The 19,089-nt window shown below is 41.6% G+C and overlaps 1 protein-coding gene across 1 annotated transcript in view; it reads left to right on the plus strand.

Moving 5' to 3' along the window:
• Positions 1 to 19,089, plus strand: part of Tusp (WD40 superfamily protein Tusp) — a 343,779-nt gene that overhangs the window by 304,053 nt on the left and 20,637 nt on the right. Inside the window, exons 3-7 of the mRNA XM_067154178.2 lie at positions 8,309 to 8,491; positions 11,534 to 11,641; positions 14,329 to 14,497; positions 16,386 to 16,669; positions 17,829 to 18,056. Of these exons, the coding sequence (XP_067010279.2) occupies positions 8,309 to 8,491; positions 11,534 to 11,641; positions 14,329 to 14,497; positions 16,386 to 16,669; positions 17,829 to 18,056 (972 nt within the window). The remainder of the gene's footprint in view (positions 1 to 8,308; positions 8,492 to 11,533; positions 11,642 to 14,328; positions 14,498 to 16,385; positions 16,670 to 17,828; positions 18,057 to 19,089) is intronic.

Consider the following 19,089-nt stretch of genomic DNA (forward strand, 5'->3'; position numbering starts at 1 on the left):
AATCGCGCGATATATTTGTGTTTCTCGGTTGTCGAGATTGTTGCGTATCGTTTCGGTATCCGTAAACATTCCGATTATTTGTTCAGTCTGAATTTCTCGCCTTTCTTCATTGTGTGTCTAGCCATGGAGCTGTTTACTCGTGCGCTACGTGTGCTAACTGTGACAATGTTCTATCAGAACGGAAAAATGTATGCACGAACGGTCTTCCTGCGATTCTAGGGCGTAATGAAGCATCGAATGAATGAACATTTCGTAGAGTGAAGCTGAATGAAACTGGTTCATTAGTGAACATTAAAAGCTGCGGGCGTCCTCGTTCTGGCCGATCTGAGCACAACATTGAGGTGGTTTGTGCCAGCGTGGTTGTTCTGTTACGCGCCATCCTTGTGGTGTACCACTAAAAGGCCTAGTGTGTGTCAGACGACGCGACATCTCCCAGCCGGCCCGGAAGACGGGGCCGGTCTCTTTGTGTGTTGTTCCCTTCGGCTGGTTTACCTGTGAGTTTCTGCGAACTACAGCGAAAATGTTCCGTCGCTAGCCACATCGCGAATATTGTGGTACGCGTCACCCGAGCAGTAAAAACGAGGCTTGCAGCGGACATTCGGTCAGTTTTCGAATCAGTATGAGACTCAGTAAGTTGGGGTTCAGTGGCTGCGCAGAGGGCTATAGAAGTGTTGGCTGTCGCTAGTCTCCCACCGAGGTCTGAACAAGGAGTTGTGATTGTTGTTACGTCGGAGTGTGGAGAGAGTACAGTCAGTGACTAGAGCAGTTATCGTGATTGTAATTGTTAATGGTCCTTGTTGTCAGGAGTATTGTCCTGCTGTGTAACACTATTGAGCTGGTGGTGTTCACTTGTTCACTGTGTTTGACTGTGTGAATTACTGGACTGTCTCTGGAGTCGAACCAAGGAACAGTAATCGTGTGTTGCGTGGCGAGTGGCTCTGTGTTCAAACCTGTCTGCATGCAGCTGCTGTGTCGGGTGAGTACATTAGAAGTGAAAGTAAGGCCAGCTTGAGAATACGAATATAGCCCTCTCAGGTAATTCCAACAAGATGGCACTCCCTGGTCTGTGTACAGAACGGCGACTTGTAAATAGACAGTAAGTGTGGACATTGATGGTGGAATAGAAGAGTGTGTGTGTGTGTGTGTGTGTGTGTGTGTGTGTGTGTGTGTGTGTGTGTGTGTGTGTGTGTGTGTGTGTGTGTGTGTGTGTGTGTGTGTGTGTGTGTGTGTGTGTGTGTGTGTGTGTGTGTGTGTGTGTGTGTGTGTGTGTGTGTGTGTGTGTGTGTGTGTGTGTGTGTGTGTGTTGGGCCATCCAGAAATAAATTAGAGTAATATCGCGAAATTTCCGGAAGTTAAAGCAGAAAATTCGACGAATTGTTGACGAAATCACAGTGGAATCTTGTCAGGCAGTCATAGGGAATTTCACGGACCGAGTTCTTGCATGCAAATGCTGTAGAATAGGTCATATGCCCGATCATTTTCCACACCTAAAATGGAAACGTGCGATGAACATGTTTTTGTATTTTGTCAATGTGTTTTGGAAAAAATAAAGTTCATAATTTGTTGTCAAAACCGGCGCAATTTTTCAAGGTCCTATATTATTAGTATTATTTTCCGTTTATGGCCAATAAAGACCACGTTAAATAACTGTTGCCCATTCTTGAGGTGTTTTTTGCAGCTTACAATCGCTGCGTTCTTTCCTTGGCAGCCTGCCGTCCTTCCATGGACAACCACTGTTCTGCTTTTCTTCTTCATGGAAGCCCTTGGAAGTTGTTGATTTGTAACTGGAACTTTGCTCGACAAGAGATGTCCTGTCGCCTTAGCCCACCCTCGTTGATGTTGTTGTGTACCAATACAAGGTAACGCCCAAAACAACCTGTTCATTTTGACCAGACACTGTAGGAGCATCTCTAATGCCTGGTGTCCATCAGAGTGCCCCAGTGCACGTAATGTCGTTAAAGTCCCTGTAACGTATTGGCTGTCGTCTATTTCCTTCTCTCATCGAATCACTTATCATGTTTCTCTAAATATAATCGTCATTGGAATACGCGAGTGTAGGTGAGCAATTATGTTCACATCCTCTAGAGGAGTGAATGATTTGTGTCGTAGCCTGTCTTTTTTCACAGATGCGAAGTTCAGTTGACAAACAGACTTATTAAATATTGCGCTACCGTTCCAAAGGAGCCGTTCTGTTATACATACGTAAAATTAAGTTGTTAATACCTCCAAACATGTGTGCATAGGAAAGGATTAGAAATCTGTTACCCTTTTCAGTTCTCAAAAATAAGTTGCACATTACTGTTTCATCCATAATAACGATATTCTCGCAGGGAACGCCCTTTTAATGAATGTCCCTTCCTCCGTGACACTACATGCCTGATTCATACTCTACAGCGTTCACTGAATCACAACAGATCACGTCGCACAACCTATTAACTAATTCGTGTTACTGGTATTTATATTAGAAAAGCACTCAATAAACAGCTTGATTATGTCATTGGTTTTACGGTTTTCAGAGAAGCCGACGTACCGGGTATTTAGCAGAATGTTTAGTCTAATGTTCTGAGAGTCTTCGTTTCGACTACCTACCAGGTGGAGAGTTAACTCCTACGGTTCGAGGATTGAGTCTTCCTGTTTGTCTGACCACCACACCAGCCGCCTGATTTATGAATCAGACCCTCTGTATCCTACTCGTAGAAACTGAGCCAATCCGGGAGAAGCTGCAGTAGTGAGCCATAAACTTGACAGTGTCACACGGTTTATTCAGAGGTGAAAAGTAAATCTCCTTAAATATTTGTAGAGGGGAAGAAGAAGCCTCAATTTAAGAATGGCAACAGGAGAGACACAGGTAAAGCTCTGTTTAAAGTTTTATCGGAGATAGGCATCCGTGACAGAGCCACCTGTGTACAGACAACGTTCAACCGGGTTTGTATGGCGGAGAATTTGAGGTGGCCTTGCTAGAAAGACAATGAGGGAAACACACCAACAGAAATGCGCAATAGTAGGAGGAATAAAAAGATACTGTGACGACTGGTGCTGGTTCATGTGTTCCTTCACTGTGAGACGCTAGTGGGACGTATGTCTTACCATGGATATGTTTTTGGGCTGGGCGCCATCAATTTCGCGTGACCGAGGTCATTACGCGACCAGTGTTCCTCACGTTATTACCAGACCACCTTCTACATACAGGAGGTACAAATTGCGCCGTGTTTTGAACGAATTTTCCACTGTCTGGAGTTTCGTGTAGGTCACGGTAATGTCACGGAAGGCAGTAGAATTTTTCTCATAATACCTATCTCGAGAATATTCACGGCCATAAAATTGTGCGCTAAATCAGCGACCATTTTGTTGGATGTAGATCTTGTGACGTGGGAAGGGAATGCAGTGTAATGTTACTGTTGACAGGTTTTAGGGACTTACCACATTGCAGGTCATGTCTACAGTCCGGATTTAGAGGCTGTGATACTGAACACTGCGCCGGGCTCAGTGGCCTTCTGCCCGCAACTTGGTAGGTTCGATCGTGGCTCAGTCCCGTGGTATTTGAAAATGCTGAAATAAGTCAGCCTCGTGTCTGTAGATTTACTGGCACGTAAAAGAACTCCTGCGGCACAAAATTCCCGCACCGTGGCGTCTCCTAAAATAGTTTTTAAAAAGTAGTTAGTCCGACGTAAACATTTTTTCCGATTCGTTACTCCCAACTAAGGATCTCGTGTGAACTTATTTAGCACAACTTTTCTTCTTGTCTTCCCAAAATGTCTTCATCCTTTCGCTCTGCTCCTTTTTGCGTTCTTCCGTCCACCCTGTAGCTTGTCTTTTAGATTGATCAGGGAATTTGTGTTGTTTATGTATGAGATTTCTGAACGTTTCCTATCTGGCAAGATTGCTTCATTTATACCAATTCCCTGAACACCTTTGTTAATTTCCGTAAGCCAGTTGTTGTGGTTTTTTAGACAAACTGCGAGATTCAGTGTTTTCTGTGTTGGCATATTGTTATCCATCCTGATCAGGTGACCATAGAATATTAATCTCCTTTTTCTAATGGTGTCTGTGTTTTTTCTGTTACTAGATAGATTTCCTGTGATATCCCTTTCATCCAAATACCATTTTCGCATCTAGGTCCTAGAATTTTCCTGAGAATTTTCCGCTCTTGTGTTTTGATGTTTTTGACTTGTAATCTGCACGAATTATCAAAGTTTCTGATGTATGAAAGGCTTCTGGTTTGACAAGAGTGTAGTAGTGACGTAATTTTGCGTTTTGGGATATCGATTTTTTGTTGTATCTGTTCCAGGCAATTATGTATGCTTTTTGTAATTTTTTAATTCTTTCTTTGTTTGCTTTCTGATTTATCCCATTTGCCTATACAATTTCGCCTCCCTACTTGGGAGAGGATGTTTGCCTTTTCATATAAAATTTGCAGACCTGTTGTTGCCGCTATTTCATGAAGTTTTTCTATGGATTGGAGTGCTTCTTGTCTGCTGTTGGAGTCATCTGCGAAGCCGAGGAATTATTATTATTATTACAAGTATACAATAGCCTGTACAACAATTGTGCTATGAGCTTTGCATTAGCAGTAGGGGTATAGCCCTAAAGAAACCCTGGAAGTTTTGTTTCTCTCGATACGTTACTCAAAGTCGGGCTAGGCCACACTTCCTAATAACCAAAACAGTTTGCTTTCAAACCTATTACTGCCTATATAGGCAGGGTCTGGCCATACTCTTTTCTTCAGGCTCAGTCATTCGAAGCCTAATTTAGTTCTGATAAGAATTAATGTCGTTTAGAACTTTGAAAAAACCACGGCCAATTTTTGAGCTGTTGAATATGCAACATTGTTTACAAAACTTGCCAGAGGTTGTGAGTTGAGATATTATGAGCAAGTGCGACAAATTAATATCAATGTTGAAGTCCGTTCTTGACACTTTCGTAAATCTGAAAACGTTTTCTGTACTTACAACCAGTTCTTGCTTCACGTCCAGTAGAACCTCCTTGAAGAAGCTCAAATTGGATCCCGGTGACTGAAAATAATAAAAAAACCGTTAATGAACTAAATAACACAGTTTATAGCCATTTTATTACACTTTCTTACAACACAGTTAACAGTACCTAAATTCAACAGTAAGATGAAATACAGTACAAATTTGACTTATTTTAGAGCATAGAATATCATTTCAGTAGAGCAGTGGAAAAGCAGAGCTTATTCCTACACCAGCCGAACATCCGCACCAGTAAGTCTTTTGAGCCAAGATTTTTATAAAGGACGTTTTTATAGTTTAAGGTAACTTGGCGTTCAAGTACTTATGCGTATTTTTCAAGCATAACAAAAGTGTCTCTCCTGAAAGGATTTTCAATGAAATTGTCTTACATTTAAAAGGTCATCAATCTTGGATTGAAAACTATTATTCGTAAGAGTACCTTTAAGATAGAATTATCTTTGTAACCTGGAGATCCTCTTGTGACTCCCTCCGTTCTCAGGTGGAAGCCTCTCGCCACTGTGGTTCAAGTCCCGGTGAGATTTGTGCTGAACAAAGCGGAGGTGAGATAGGTTTTTCTCCGGATACTCCGGTTTTCTCTGTCATCTTTCATTCCAGGCAAACTCTCCAGTGTCATTTCATCTGTCAGTCATTAATCATTGCCCGAGTGGAGTGTGACAGGCTTCGGCAGCCGGCACAGTTCCTATCCTCGCCGCTAGATGGGTGCTTAATTCATTCCATCCCTGTCCCGGTCGAATGACTGGAAACAGGCTGCAGATTTTCATTTTATAACTTTCTGACTTTATCGGCAATAACTGTACAAATCCTTTGTAAATGCAGAAGACCGAAATATTCCGTTAGCATCTTTATTTTACAACTAGGCTGGAGCACCATTCACGCTTTGACACTCGTCACAGAAAGCTATTTCCGATTAAATATATATGCGCATAAAGGAGACGCTGAAAGCGACGGTCCTTGGCTCTTAAGCGCGTCTGCTACCTCTTAGACAGACTTACAGACACTCGTCAAATCTTACCCTGAGATGTTGGATGTGACTTGCTAAATGTTACCGGGTAGTTCTTCTCTTGTGTCAGCGTTGTTGGCGAACATCAAAATCCCCCACCGGTATTAATCGAAAGGTATTAAATGAAGGCGACAGAGATTAGCAAGAGCGTCTTTGAAAGGGAATTTTACTTAATCGAACTTTCTCCATGTCAGCGCAGTTGGTCTCCTATTGGTGGGGAATTTCTTCACTATATTTCGAGCCTGATTCCCCTTTGGAGGACCATTGCCAGGAAACCGAGAATCGTTGACAGAGAAATACTTCGCATAACGCTGCGGTGCAAACACGTTGCTCCAACGTAAAAATCGCATTTCGAGCAAAATTATAGCATTTTATTATTATTATTGTTATTGTTATATGTATGAATAAGCATATTATGGCTACGGAAAGTACTTAGAAGCGTGCATTTGCTTTCCTTTGTACCCATATTTCTTTCATTCCTTTACTGTGGGCTTCCAGACCAGGTTGTTCCAGTCTTCTTCTTTGGTCTTTCCTGTTTATCAACTTGCCACTTGTGAATTTTTGATCTGAATATTACATTGTTTTGGACATCTGCTGGTGTAATTCCTGCCTGTTTCAGATCGCCAATCCATTTCATTGTGTCTGTTTTAGCTTTACCGCTCTTTTCGTACAATTAGACTATTTGTTTCGTAAGTCTGTCTGGGTGCATTCTTTTAATGTGTCCACAGAATCTTAGCCTGATGTCACTTTGAATATTTGTGTATTGCTTGATTTCCTGTCCGTTTCTAAGTCGGCATTGTCCGTCGGTGAGTTTTGGGCATAGAATTTATCTTACGATTTTGCGTTCCTTTTTCTCAATGTTTTCAATGTCTGCGGTCCCGTTCAAAATTAGCGCCTCTGATCCATAAAGGCATTCTCGTTTAATTACTGTGTTGTAATATGTGCTTGGAGATACATTTTTTTGTTACAGATATTGTGGGTTAGTCAATATGCAGTTTCCATCTTTTGGCACGTAATTTAATTGGTCTTTTCTCTCCTGAATTGTTTAGCCAAGATATTTAAACTGTGATACTCGTTTAATGTTCCCATTATATTATTATTATTATTATTATTATTATTATTATTATTATTATTATTATTATTATTATTATTATTGAAAATGAAAACCTACAGCCTGTTTTCCAGTCATTGAACAGGTCAGGGATGGAATGAATGAAGCAGATATAGGCTAGGCGGTTAGTACGATGGGGTCGCCACTCCCAAAGTGATTTATTAATGAATGATAGATCCTATGAAATGAGAAGGAAGAGTGTTACTGGAATGAAAGATGGCAGGAAAAACTGGAGTACCTGGAGAAAATCCTGTCCCGCCTTCGCTTTGTCCAGCACAAGTCTCACATGGAGTAACCGGGATTTGAACCACGGTATCCAGCGGTGAGAGGCCGACACGTTGCCGTCTGAGGCACGGAGGCTCCTCTGTTGTTATTATTATTATTATTATTATTATTATTATTATTATTAGCGTATGGCAAGGAAATTATATACATAATATACAATATATACACAATAACGAAAACATTGATTCACTTCAGGCATTAGTGTTATATCTGAATGTCCAACTTTTCAATCCACTGTAGTGCTTCCGCTGTTGGAGATAGGAAGTCTTCCAAACTACCTGGATAAGCCCGCAGTTGACACTCGCTTACAATGTGGGGAATAGTCTGGCGAGGGTCTCCACAATCACATTCTGGAGATGGTACAAAGTTCCACTTGTAGAGAGAATCCCTGCACCTTCCATGACCTGTCCTGATCCTGTTCAGTCTGGACCAAGTTGCACGTGGTAGTTGGGATCCATATGCAATATTTTCCCCTCTGAAGATATTATGCAGGGGCACGTTGGGAGGGTTATTCCAGCGGCCTTTCCACTCCTCCAAAGCATTGAAGTTGGTGGACGTCTTCAGAGCAGCATCACAAAGGGGTGGATGTCGTGATTTCAGTCTTTTGAGACTAAGAGCTGGTATGTCATTTAGAACAGGTAGCAGAGGATTCTTGCAGATCTTGTTGTACTCTCGAACAAGAGCTCTGGATCTTCATAAGTCAGGTGGCATTATTCCTGCCAAATAGGGAGCCAGTGAACTTTAGTTGGTCTGATGGTGCCAGATATAAGACGCATGCTGGTATTCAATAACAAGAAACATTATTATTATTATTAAAAGTAATTAAGTAGTAGTTCTCTGCTTATGAAATGTAATATCAGTAAGATTGTGCACTCTAATTTGTGTAATAAGAGAATAACGACAACTCATTTCCTGTGGCAGGTGATCCTTGTGAAGTGGAACGAGCCGTACCAGAAGCTAGCTTCCTGCGACAGCACGGGCATTATCTTCGTGTGGATCAAGTACGAGGGACGATGGAGCATCGAGCTGATCAACGACCGCAGCACGCCCGTCACCCACTTCTCGTGGTCGCACGACGGTCGTATGGCGCTCATCTGCTACCAGGTACCGTCACAGGGACTTTATTGGGAGTAAAGATACACATGCATTGACTAAACATCCACTGCAAATTAAATACCACGTCACCGCCTGTGGGTGTCGGACGCAGACGAAGAATACACCTGTGGTATCCCCTGCCTTGTCGTAAGAGGCGACTAGAAGGGGCGACCAAGGGATGAGGACATTAGAACCATTAAACTACCTGTGCTTAGTACCATTACGTGAGGAACACCATGGGTCGTCCTTATCTACAGTTAGCACCACCATTTGAGGAACACCACGGTTCTGTGGTTAGTAGGGTCTACGTTCGTATGTATTCCACCGAAGCGGAGGAGCGGGCATTCGGCTTCGCGAACTGATGTCCATGTGCCGTAACGCAGTGCTGGAATGTGCCGGTTCCCCTGGGTTCAGAATAGATCTGCGCTATCTATTAGTAGTACCACTTTACCAGAACCATCATGGGTGTGCGTTGGCTGAGAGTAGTTCCATTGTGTGTCAGATACCATGGATTTGTATTACCTGTGCTTGTTACCATAATGTGTCATACACTGTGGGTCTACATTGCCCATGATTAGCAGCACTATGTGAGCAACACCATGGGTTTGTGTTACCTGTGAGTGATGCTATTGTGTGTGACCTACGATAGGTCTACGTTTCCTGTGATTAGAAACACCATGAGTCTACGTTACCAGTGATTTGTGCCACTATAGGAGGAACACCATGGTTCTGCCTCCCATTGATTAGTACCATTATGACGAGCTGGATTTTCGACCCCTTTAGATAACAATGCATCATCCCAGTAATTTAGGCTTTGTGAATTGGATCCACTGATTGTTTTTGTTCCAGTATAATTTTTAATCATCATTCATTTTAGATTCTAGTCAGTGGATAACTTTTTAGGTTTCAATTTTCGCTTCACTCACCTCTTACCATTAGGGGCTGATGACCTAGTTGTTATGCCCGTTAAACAACAAACATAATCATCATTATCATCGTAAATACCACTTCATACTTGTCTGTCCAAACTTTGTTGTCGCCATTCTCAAAACACTTTTCAGTCTCCTTTCTGTATCCCAGAGACAGCCTGCGTCTTCACTTCAAACATGTCATCATCATCATCTGTTTACCCTCCAGGGTTGGTTTTTCCCTCGGACTCAGCGAGGGATCCCACCTCTACCGCATCAAGGGCAGTGTCCTGGAGCTTCAGACTCTTGGTCGGGGATACAACTGGGGAGAATGACCAGTACCTCGCCCAGGCGGCCTCATCTGCTATGCTGAACAGCAGCCTTGTGGAGGGATGGGAAGATTGGATGGGATAGACAAGGAAGAGGGAAGAAAGCGGCCGTGGCCTTAAGTTAGGTTCCATCCCGGCATTCGCCTGGAGGAGAAGTGGGAAACCACGGAAAACCACTTCGAGGATGGCTGAGGTGGGAATCGAACCCACCTCTACTCAGTTGACCTCCCGAGGCTGAGTGGACCCCGTTCCAGCCCTCATACCACTTTTCAAATTTCGTGGCAGAGCCGGGAATCGAACCCGGGCCTCCGGGGGTGGCAGCTAATCACGCTAACCACTACACCACAGAGGCGGACCTTCAAACATGTCTAAGACTTATTCGGTTAACTTACCATCGTCGTCGTCCAAGGTGTTTCTTCGGGTAAACAAATACTGTTGGGCACAATATCACGAACACCTCTCGCGTCTTCTTTAAGAATGTCGATTTTGCCTGTAGAGAATTCTTGACACTACTTTCTGTATTCACAATCTTCCGCAAAGTACCGAAAATTTGCCAATGAACTTCCTCTGAGCACTCAAGCTTTGCGGTAAAGAAAGACTGTTAGGGAGAGCAGATTACATTCGGCGGGATGCTGGATCGGCGTAGCCGTTTACAAAACGTACAAGAATGGGCATACCACGACCGAATGAACCAGAGAAGAAAGCGGAAGGATGACAGTCAAAGCCACAGTATGCACCGGTCTTTATATGATATCTTCATTTTCCACGAACGCCTCGTACTTTGACACTTATCAGTTGGAAATCTGTAAATGTGCAATTTTTCAATCTATCGAAAATAATGGGGGGAAATATTTAATAATATATTATACCTGAAAAACATAACATTTAATTTCATGTATGATATGTAATTATACATTTTATTTTTCAGGTATATTTCTAATTTTTTAATCCTACGTTAGTTTTGACTGCCCGGAAAACTTCATACTTCCACTATAACAAACTTACCAGTAGGGATGGCTGGCATTCGCGAAAAACGCTAGAGCATTTTGTTTCAAACCTTCGTACGTGAAAACTTTATCATTTTAACGCAACATTCTTATTTGTTTCGACGATTATTGTTTTGTTTTTGGTGGATTGTGATTGTGCTTGCGTAACTAAATTTAGTGCAGTGAAATGTATCCTGTCTCGACAGGTTAGGCGGTATGTCACTGTGAGTAATTGTATCGCTCACATGACGGTGGTAAATAATTCAAATAGTGAGAATATGATATAATTGTTATCCGAAGAAATGCACAAAAATGTATTTCCTTCGTGATGTATGGACAGTAAATGGTTCAAAATGATCGAAAACTCGCTCATGAGAATGAGGTGGCTTGCCAAAATCACAGATGTTCAAAATGACAAATTTCAAGCGTCAAAAGATTATAGAGTGTTCCTCAAAGGTAGGGATGGCCCAGCGTCGTGCTGCTGGTACCCAGTCGACCAATCGAAAATGATTTCGAACCAAGGATCTGAAAGACGTGCAAATTAGATTAGAATTAAGAAATAGAATTTAACCGAAGCATTTGAAACCTGCACTGTCTTCGCACTTTATTTCGACGGTACTTTTGACGTGGTGCTATTTAAGTCGAATTTCACGGCGGTGGCCGCGTCACAGGCTCCATTCGTATTTTATTTTATGTTATCAAGGAATTAGTGAAAAATAACGCCAAATTGTTTTTTTTTAATTTCAAAAGTTTAGTTGATTTGCTGAGAAATAAACACTAATCACCTAATGGTATGTTCCGAGTGTTTTTTTTTGTTTTTGTTCTCAGGATGGATTTGTGCTAGTGGGGTCGGTAGCTGGTCAGCGGTACTGGTCCTCAATGCTGAACCTCGACTCCACCATCACCTGTGGCATCTGGACACCGGATGATCAGCAGGTGAGATACGACGACGTACTTGCCTTCTCTCCATATTCAAAAGAGTAGGAAAAATGACGCTTTACCTGCAGTAAATACTCCTCGCACTGAATACTCCTCCCCTTCACAGTAATAGCCAAAGAGATTGTGTGTCAGAGAACACCTAACTTAACCTGGATGAATTGCTTCTCCACGCGAATGATCATAATCATTATACACTAAGCCTTCTCCTCTCATTACTTCCTTGTAGTCTTTACATCACATTCAGTTTCCCACATCCTCGTAGTTTGTCTTCATCGGGCTTTGTCTTCTTTTTTTCCTAGAATTTTTCACTCGAAGACGTTTGCCAGGAAGTTATGTCCTACAAGTTTTAACTTTCTTCTTTCCATATACCTTCAGTGTCCGTCGCTCGTTGACTTCCTTTAGAACATCTCGATTCGTCTTCTTCTGAGTCCGTCATGTCCTCATGATTTTCCTCTACATCCACATTTCGCTTGCTTGCAATGAATCTCTTTCCCTTCCTACAAAAATCCACAATTCCAGCCCTTCCGTCAAGAACTCAAAGTTGAGAACATCCTAAGGATATGAGCTACGAATTTTACGTAAATAAAATATGAGAGTCTTTTCTTTATTTATTCCTGTTATCCGGTCGATTAAATTAGCAGTTTGCTTTTGTTAATGTGAGTCAACGCAGAGTTTCACTTCAACCCTTATAAGTACTTCCGGTGTGAGCAATGCAAAGTAAACTCACCTCCGTACAGGCCATGAAGGCCCTTGGTGGAGTGGAATTGTTAACCTCGGCACGTGATGGGGTAGAGTGGTTAGCCCGGCCACCTTTGCCCCCAGGAATTAACCTGGTACTCATTTTTGCTGTAGGCTGAATGAACCTCAGGGCCATATGCACGTCCAGAACGACTTCCTGACGGGGATTCGAACTCGGCCAGGCAGCCCCTACTTCCGGTGTGAACATTTTTTCAAAAATTCAAAAACAACTGAGGGTATTGAACCAAGGAACACATTACAGAAAGAATTATGCAAATAAGTTAATTTGTCTAGGATTTGAACCAAAAAAGAAAACTGGCAAAGAAATGAGGGATTTTAGACTGTCTTTCCGGAACTGTATTTAGAGCGGAAGTGATTTTCAATTATAGTTCTTACATTGATAGCGCTACCCAATACTCACAACTTGGAACATTTACGGGCTCTTTAGCTCTTCAACTTTCGGTACAATTCAGGAAATTGTGTAATTTTACCTTTTTCATAATATGGGGACCGCCGAACATGTTTTCAGCATTAAAATCATGATCATAATCTCTTTGACTCCTCCCTGTGGTTGAGGGAATACACCCACGGTATCCCCTGCCTGTCGTAAGAGGCGACTAAAAGGGGTGACCAAGGGATGATTGTATTAGAACCATGAAACTACTTGTGATTAGTACCACCACGTGGGGAACACCATGGGTCGCTTTTCTTTGCACCTAGTGCCACTATGTTAGCTACCACATAAGTTTGTGATTAGTAGCACTATATGAGCGACACCACGGGATAGTACGAGTCCCTGTGGCTAGTACAATTATGTAATGAACACCAAAGGTTTACGTTGCCTGTCAATGGCGCCGCAATGTGAGAAACACATTAGGTCTGTGTTACATGTGCGAATTTCATTAACTGTGAGTAGTACCATAATGTGTGGAATACCGCGACATGACAAATAACATGGTTCTACTTTTCTAGCGATAAGTACCATTATGAGGGGCCGCTGACTAGGATTTTGGACCCCTGTCGACTACAAGTATCATCGTTTCAGTGTTGTGCTATAGAAGCAGTCCTTTGGTGCGTAATACTTTGTTTTGTGCCGGCTTCTGTGCATGTGAGGCACTGTGGGTCGGTTCCACTGATCGTCTTAAATTCATATCCATCCATCCATCCATCCATCCATCCATCCATCCATCCATTCATCCTTACGTTTTGAATTCTGGTCACTGGAGGATTTTGTACTTTTAATTTGTCATTACATTTCGTTTCATTTCGTACCATTAGGGGCCGATGACCTCGATGACCTTTTAAAATACAATCATCATCATCATCATCATCATCTCTTTGACCTTTATTCTTATAGATACCCATTACTCACCGCTCTTACTTCTCTGTTCGTAAACCCTTCTTTCCGTATTGACAACTTTTGCAAAATTGCACAGAATTCTAATCTTCCATTGTGACACGATCATCTGCTTCTCAATATCATTTAGTCTAACAGTTCAGCGAATTGTCTTTCAAAAATTATTTCTGTCGGGCGCGCAGAGGGAGAGTCATTCAACTGCCCCTCGTGCAATTTATCTATATGGAGTAAAATTATATCATATGAATGTGTTGTGAACGATATAGTCGGCTGAAAAATCTACGGCTACACAGGTAATCTTTAGAATGCGAACTTTTAGGCAATAATAGATTACAACACAAAATAACTAAAGCAAGTAACAGTACAGCCTACCCTGCAGAACGAGTATGGTCTGAGTTTTGCATAAACATTACGGTTACGTCAATCGGAACCCTAAAATGGATGCTACTCTCGTTTCGTTGTGGAAGGACGGACTGGAAGGTATCTCCTAATAACCAAATTATTTACAACTTTTGCATAATTTCACAGAATTTACTTACTATTGTCTACATATCCGGGATCTAGTAATAATACGGGTTTCTTTGACCAGGTATATTTCGGCACGACTGCAGGTCAGATCATTGTGATGGACGTCCACGGAGCTATGGTGTCCCAAGTACAGCTCAGCACCGAAGTGGGCATCACTGGAATGGCCTGGTCGTGTGAGAAGTTCAAGATGGAAGAGGGAGACGAGGCTGATCCTGTAGGAACACAGCCAGGTAAGAAACACTCCTCTATGGAATGTTAACTCTCACTTATTGTCTTCGTATCGATTTATAGATGTTATATTAAACTGTGATATTTTTACCACCTTTTAATTTTTTTCTGCCAGCTACCGAGCATGATATTTCAACTGCATCCATCCTTGAACATTTGCCCATCATTCCTACATGCTATTCAGTGGCTTTCTTCTCTTTCTTTATTTCATTTCATTTCTTTTACTGCTGATCTGTATTTAGCAGTGTCGCCCAGTTGGCACTTCCCCTACCAAATGTTTATCTACTCTTATTTTAAGGTGAGAAAGATTTGCCTCTCTCGCCCAAGCTAAAAGTTCAAACTTCTAGTAAAATTTTTAAGGTTTATTATTTGCACCTTCAGAAATATTATTTGCCGAAACCAAATACTTTTTTCAGGTGCATTTTTAAGAGGTGTAATTTTTACCTAAAAATGTGCCCAAAATTGTCTAATTCACTTTAGGTACTACTTACAAATAATTTTCTTACTACTCTTAATTAGTCATGTTGATGTGCACAAAAGGAAAGTTACAACACACACATTCGTACAATTTTCCTGCCCCGTATTCTAGATTTGTTTTATACTGGTTGCTTACTTTTAGGTTCCCTGACTCTATATTTGTCATCTCTTCTATCTTTGTTGAGAACGATCAAGTTGGCCATGTGGTTAGGGGTGCGCAGCTGTGAGCTTGCATTTGGGAGATAGTAGGTTCGAACCCCAATGTCGACAGTCCTGAATACGGTTTTCTATTTTCACACCAGGAAAATGGTGGGGCTGTCATCGCCATAAGACCAATCTTTGTAGGTACGACTTAAACAAATTGTAACAACAAAATTCTTTGTTGAGAATTAAACATTTTCTTTGAAGAACTTGATGGAGATGCGTCAACTTCAACATGTGGTGAGCACATGGTGGCGTTTTCTTCAACGTTTGAATCGTTCGCATGTCTAGCCAAACTAACCCCATTTACGGGGCGGAATTTTCACGAAGAACGATTTCCCATATACTTTATCTTACCAGATCGAGCCATTGTATGCTAGGAAAAACAAAATCACAATGCCAGGATATAATAATAATAATAATAATAATAATAGTTAATCGGACGTAAAATATTATTAAGTTTTTGACGGTTTTTGGAGACTCCGAGGTGCCGGAATTGTGTCCCGCAGGAGTTCCTTTACGTCCCCGTAAAACTAGCGACAATAAGGCTGACGAATTTGAACACTTTCGAATACCACCGGACTGAGCCAGGATCGAACCTGCCAAGTTGGTGTCAGAACGCCAGCGCCTCAACCGTCTGAGCCACTCAGCCCGGCCGATGGCATATTATAAGAGTTTGTAAATACAAAGAAATGATATCAGGACTTTTCATAATAATTAACATAAAGATTGCCCTTTACTGAATAGAACGGGAGTGTGTTCAGAAATCTGCCTCTAATCGTTTAGAAATTATACATACAAATGTAAAACTCTGTAAAAGTAGGTGTGTACTTCTAAAGTGCACCATCGTAACTCGTGTCCTTCATTTTTCACAATAATGATATTTTTAACGTATTTCTGTTATGTATAGTTTAAATATCTTAAACGCCAACAATCTTAATTTTTATTTTTTTAACTTGTAACTGGGTCATCACTTTTCTTCAAGGAACTTGAAAATTTCTCCAAAATTTCGTTTGGTAAAGTTTTCCAATCCTTAATTCCTATTCTAATGATTCCTTTTGATTTCTAAATTTATCCTTCCTGCTTTGAAAAAGTCCTCACAACCTTATTCGCCTACTAAAGTCATTCCACGCCATCTCTGCACTTAATCGAGCAGTTTGTCTCCCATAGACCAGTAACACAACTCCTTTTGTCTGAAATCTGTGTTTGCAGACGATCGTATCTTCATCCTGGCGGTGAGTTTGAAGAACGGCTACATCTTCCTCATGAAGAGCTACGATGACGTGTCTCCCGTGCAGGTCCACACAGGGCTGGGCGGCTCGCTGTGTCTCGAGTGGAGCAACTCTCGAGAACTACTGGCTGTGGCCGGGACAGTCCCTCAGGTCAGCCTGGCTCCGTGTGCGGAGCCCAAGGGCGCGCTCGAGTACACCAACATGCTCAAGTTCTACTCGGATACGGGCGTGCTGCTCTACTCCACCGTTATACCTTACACACAGGTGCGTATCCTAGCAACAGTACCTTGCAAGGTAACAACGCGTCTCATGTTCTATTGAAAGACATTTATGATCATTTGACTTTTCCCTAAACGAAATTTCTTATAACTTGTTTAGTTTCTGTAATAAAGAATTTAGGGTTTACCTACTTGAAGAATGACAGTCCTTCACGTTCATAAAGAGTGTGCTTTTGTTCTGTTTATGTGGGAAAGGAATTTGACCATATTCACCTGGAGAATAACCGTCTGTTCGTATTCTTGAAGCGACTGTTGGTCTTGCATAAAGAAGTAGGTTGGTTAGTGAGTTTCTATAGGAAAAGATTTGGGGATTGCACTGTCGGGGAATATCAATCAGCTCACAAGCATAAAGTAAGTGGTGGTGTTGAATTTCTATGGGAAAGGATGTGGTGAATGCATAGTCGACTATTATTAGTCAGATAAATATTGTTTTTGTCTTTCTGTGAGGAAAGATTTGAGAATATACTGGCGGGGGATGCCTGTCAGCTCGCAAGCGTAAAGTGAGAATTTTTGCTAATTACCTATAAAACAAGAAAATTTTGGAATTTACACTTGGAAAATCCCAGTCTGTTCAGAGAATATTTCTGTTGTCGTACCTATAAACAATTCTGCTAATGTAAAAGTGACGTATCTCACCCGTCCATAATCAGCAAATGGGTACTGTGCTTATTTATCTACGGACAAGTTCTTTTATAATCTACGTCCAGATAGTTCGCGCTCATTCAACTTAATAGACTCAACATAATTCTTCGCTTTTTACGGGAAATATTTCTCGTAATGTAAAAAAAGGGGGGTGCGATTCCTAACCAATCCGACGGTCGGTCTACAGAGTACTTCCATTCCAATGCTAATAATTACTAGTTTGTGAAAACCCTTAAGATACAACCAAAAGGTATTAACCAAAACAAGCATTCGAAAGTATTTATTGCTTTCAAATCAGCCATTAGTCACCTTGGAGGCGCAAGTAGACAATACACGAGATTATGTTCAGTCCCGTTGCCCCATGTGCCTTGCAGGCCCGCTTTACTCTTGAGACTGACGGCTTTCCTGTCTTGTCTTGTTCTAACGTGTCTGAATCCCAAAGCTACCTATACTTTTGGATAACAAACACTGCAGTGCTACCACGTATGTGTTGTTTATTTCAGTCTCCCGTGACAGCCATGACGTGGGGCCACAACGACAAGCGGCTGTTCGTGGCTACGGGGTGCCAGGTCCACATCGCCTGGGTGTCGAGACGCGTCGCGTCGCTCCAGCTCATGTGCCGCCTGAGGATCCACAGCCAGCTTCGCGGCGGGGAACCCCAGGTCGCGGCGCTACCACTACCTCCTCGCATGAAGGCTCTCATTGCCAACTTGTTTGCTCAAACCATCAGGGTGAGTACTTCCTCGCTATAACTTTATTTCGTGCTCTGTGTCCCACGCAGAATTTCGAGTGTCACACGGGAATGTATAGCAAGGAGGGCTTCGTAACTCTTTAACCGTAAATTACATCTAAGGTTTAACCCTTAAGAGCGCAATGCATTACCTCTTTTCAATATTATGATTTTTCACTTCAAAATTAATAGATTTTTACCAGAAAAATACATTAAATTTATTTTTATTTATTTGGACTAATAAAAATGTAAAAGAGTTTTGAATGTTTTACGCATCTGTATGAACAAAGCTGTACTATTGCTATAGCTACTGCCACATTACAATTTTAGGGATGTTCTGGGTCACGAATTCTCTGAGGTAAACAACATTTCATTTGTTTTACTTTAACTGTTTAATGTTTACACCACTCTAGTTGGATTAGCAAGAAAATTCATAAAATAGATCATTAATTTTTAGTGAATAATGACACCTAGCGAGTTCGTCTGCAAGGCAGAAGTAAATGAACACTTATAAAATCATGAATCAAGTATATTCTCCTTTGCGCATGCGCAATGCTGTGCAGTTAAGGGTTAATATAAGCCAAAACGGTGAAGGATGACCCATTAGTCCGGTTTTCCTGCTGGTGATGAGGTGAGATGTAATTTAAGGAATTATAGTTTGTTAGTTATCGGTGCCCTTCTGCCTACTTATTTTTCACGCACTTAGATATTTCGCCACCAACTCACCAAAACTCTCCAATTTTCACCTTTTCCCTCTCATATCTTTTGTTATTCACTATTATATCCCGCTGATGCTCAAAAATCTTTTTTCGTTGGTCCATTAGCTACAAAAGCACAACTTACGAATGACCTTACCCCTATGAAGTTCCGACGCTACATTGACTTTCGTGCCACGAACAAGGAAAATTATCAGCCATAATGGCAGCCATCCTGTTTTAATGACGTCGTCAATACAACTTGGCCATTTTTCTGGTCCTTTTTGCAAGTATATAATTGTATTACATCTATACTCAGTGCAACAATTTTTCCAATGA

The sequence above is a fragment of the Anabrus simplex genome, chromosome 10, assembly GCF_040414725.1.
Source record: "Anabrus simplex isolate iqAnaSimp1 chromosome 10, ASM4041472v1, whole genome shotgun sequence".
Taxonomy (NCBI): domain Eukaryota; kingdom Metazoa; phylum Arthropoda; class Insecta; order Orthoptera; family Tettigoniidae; genus Anabrus; species Anabrus simplex.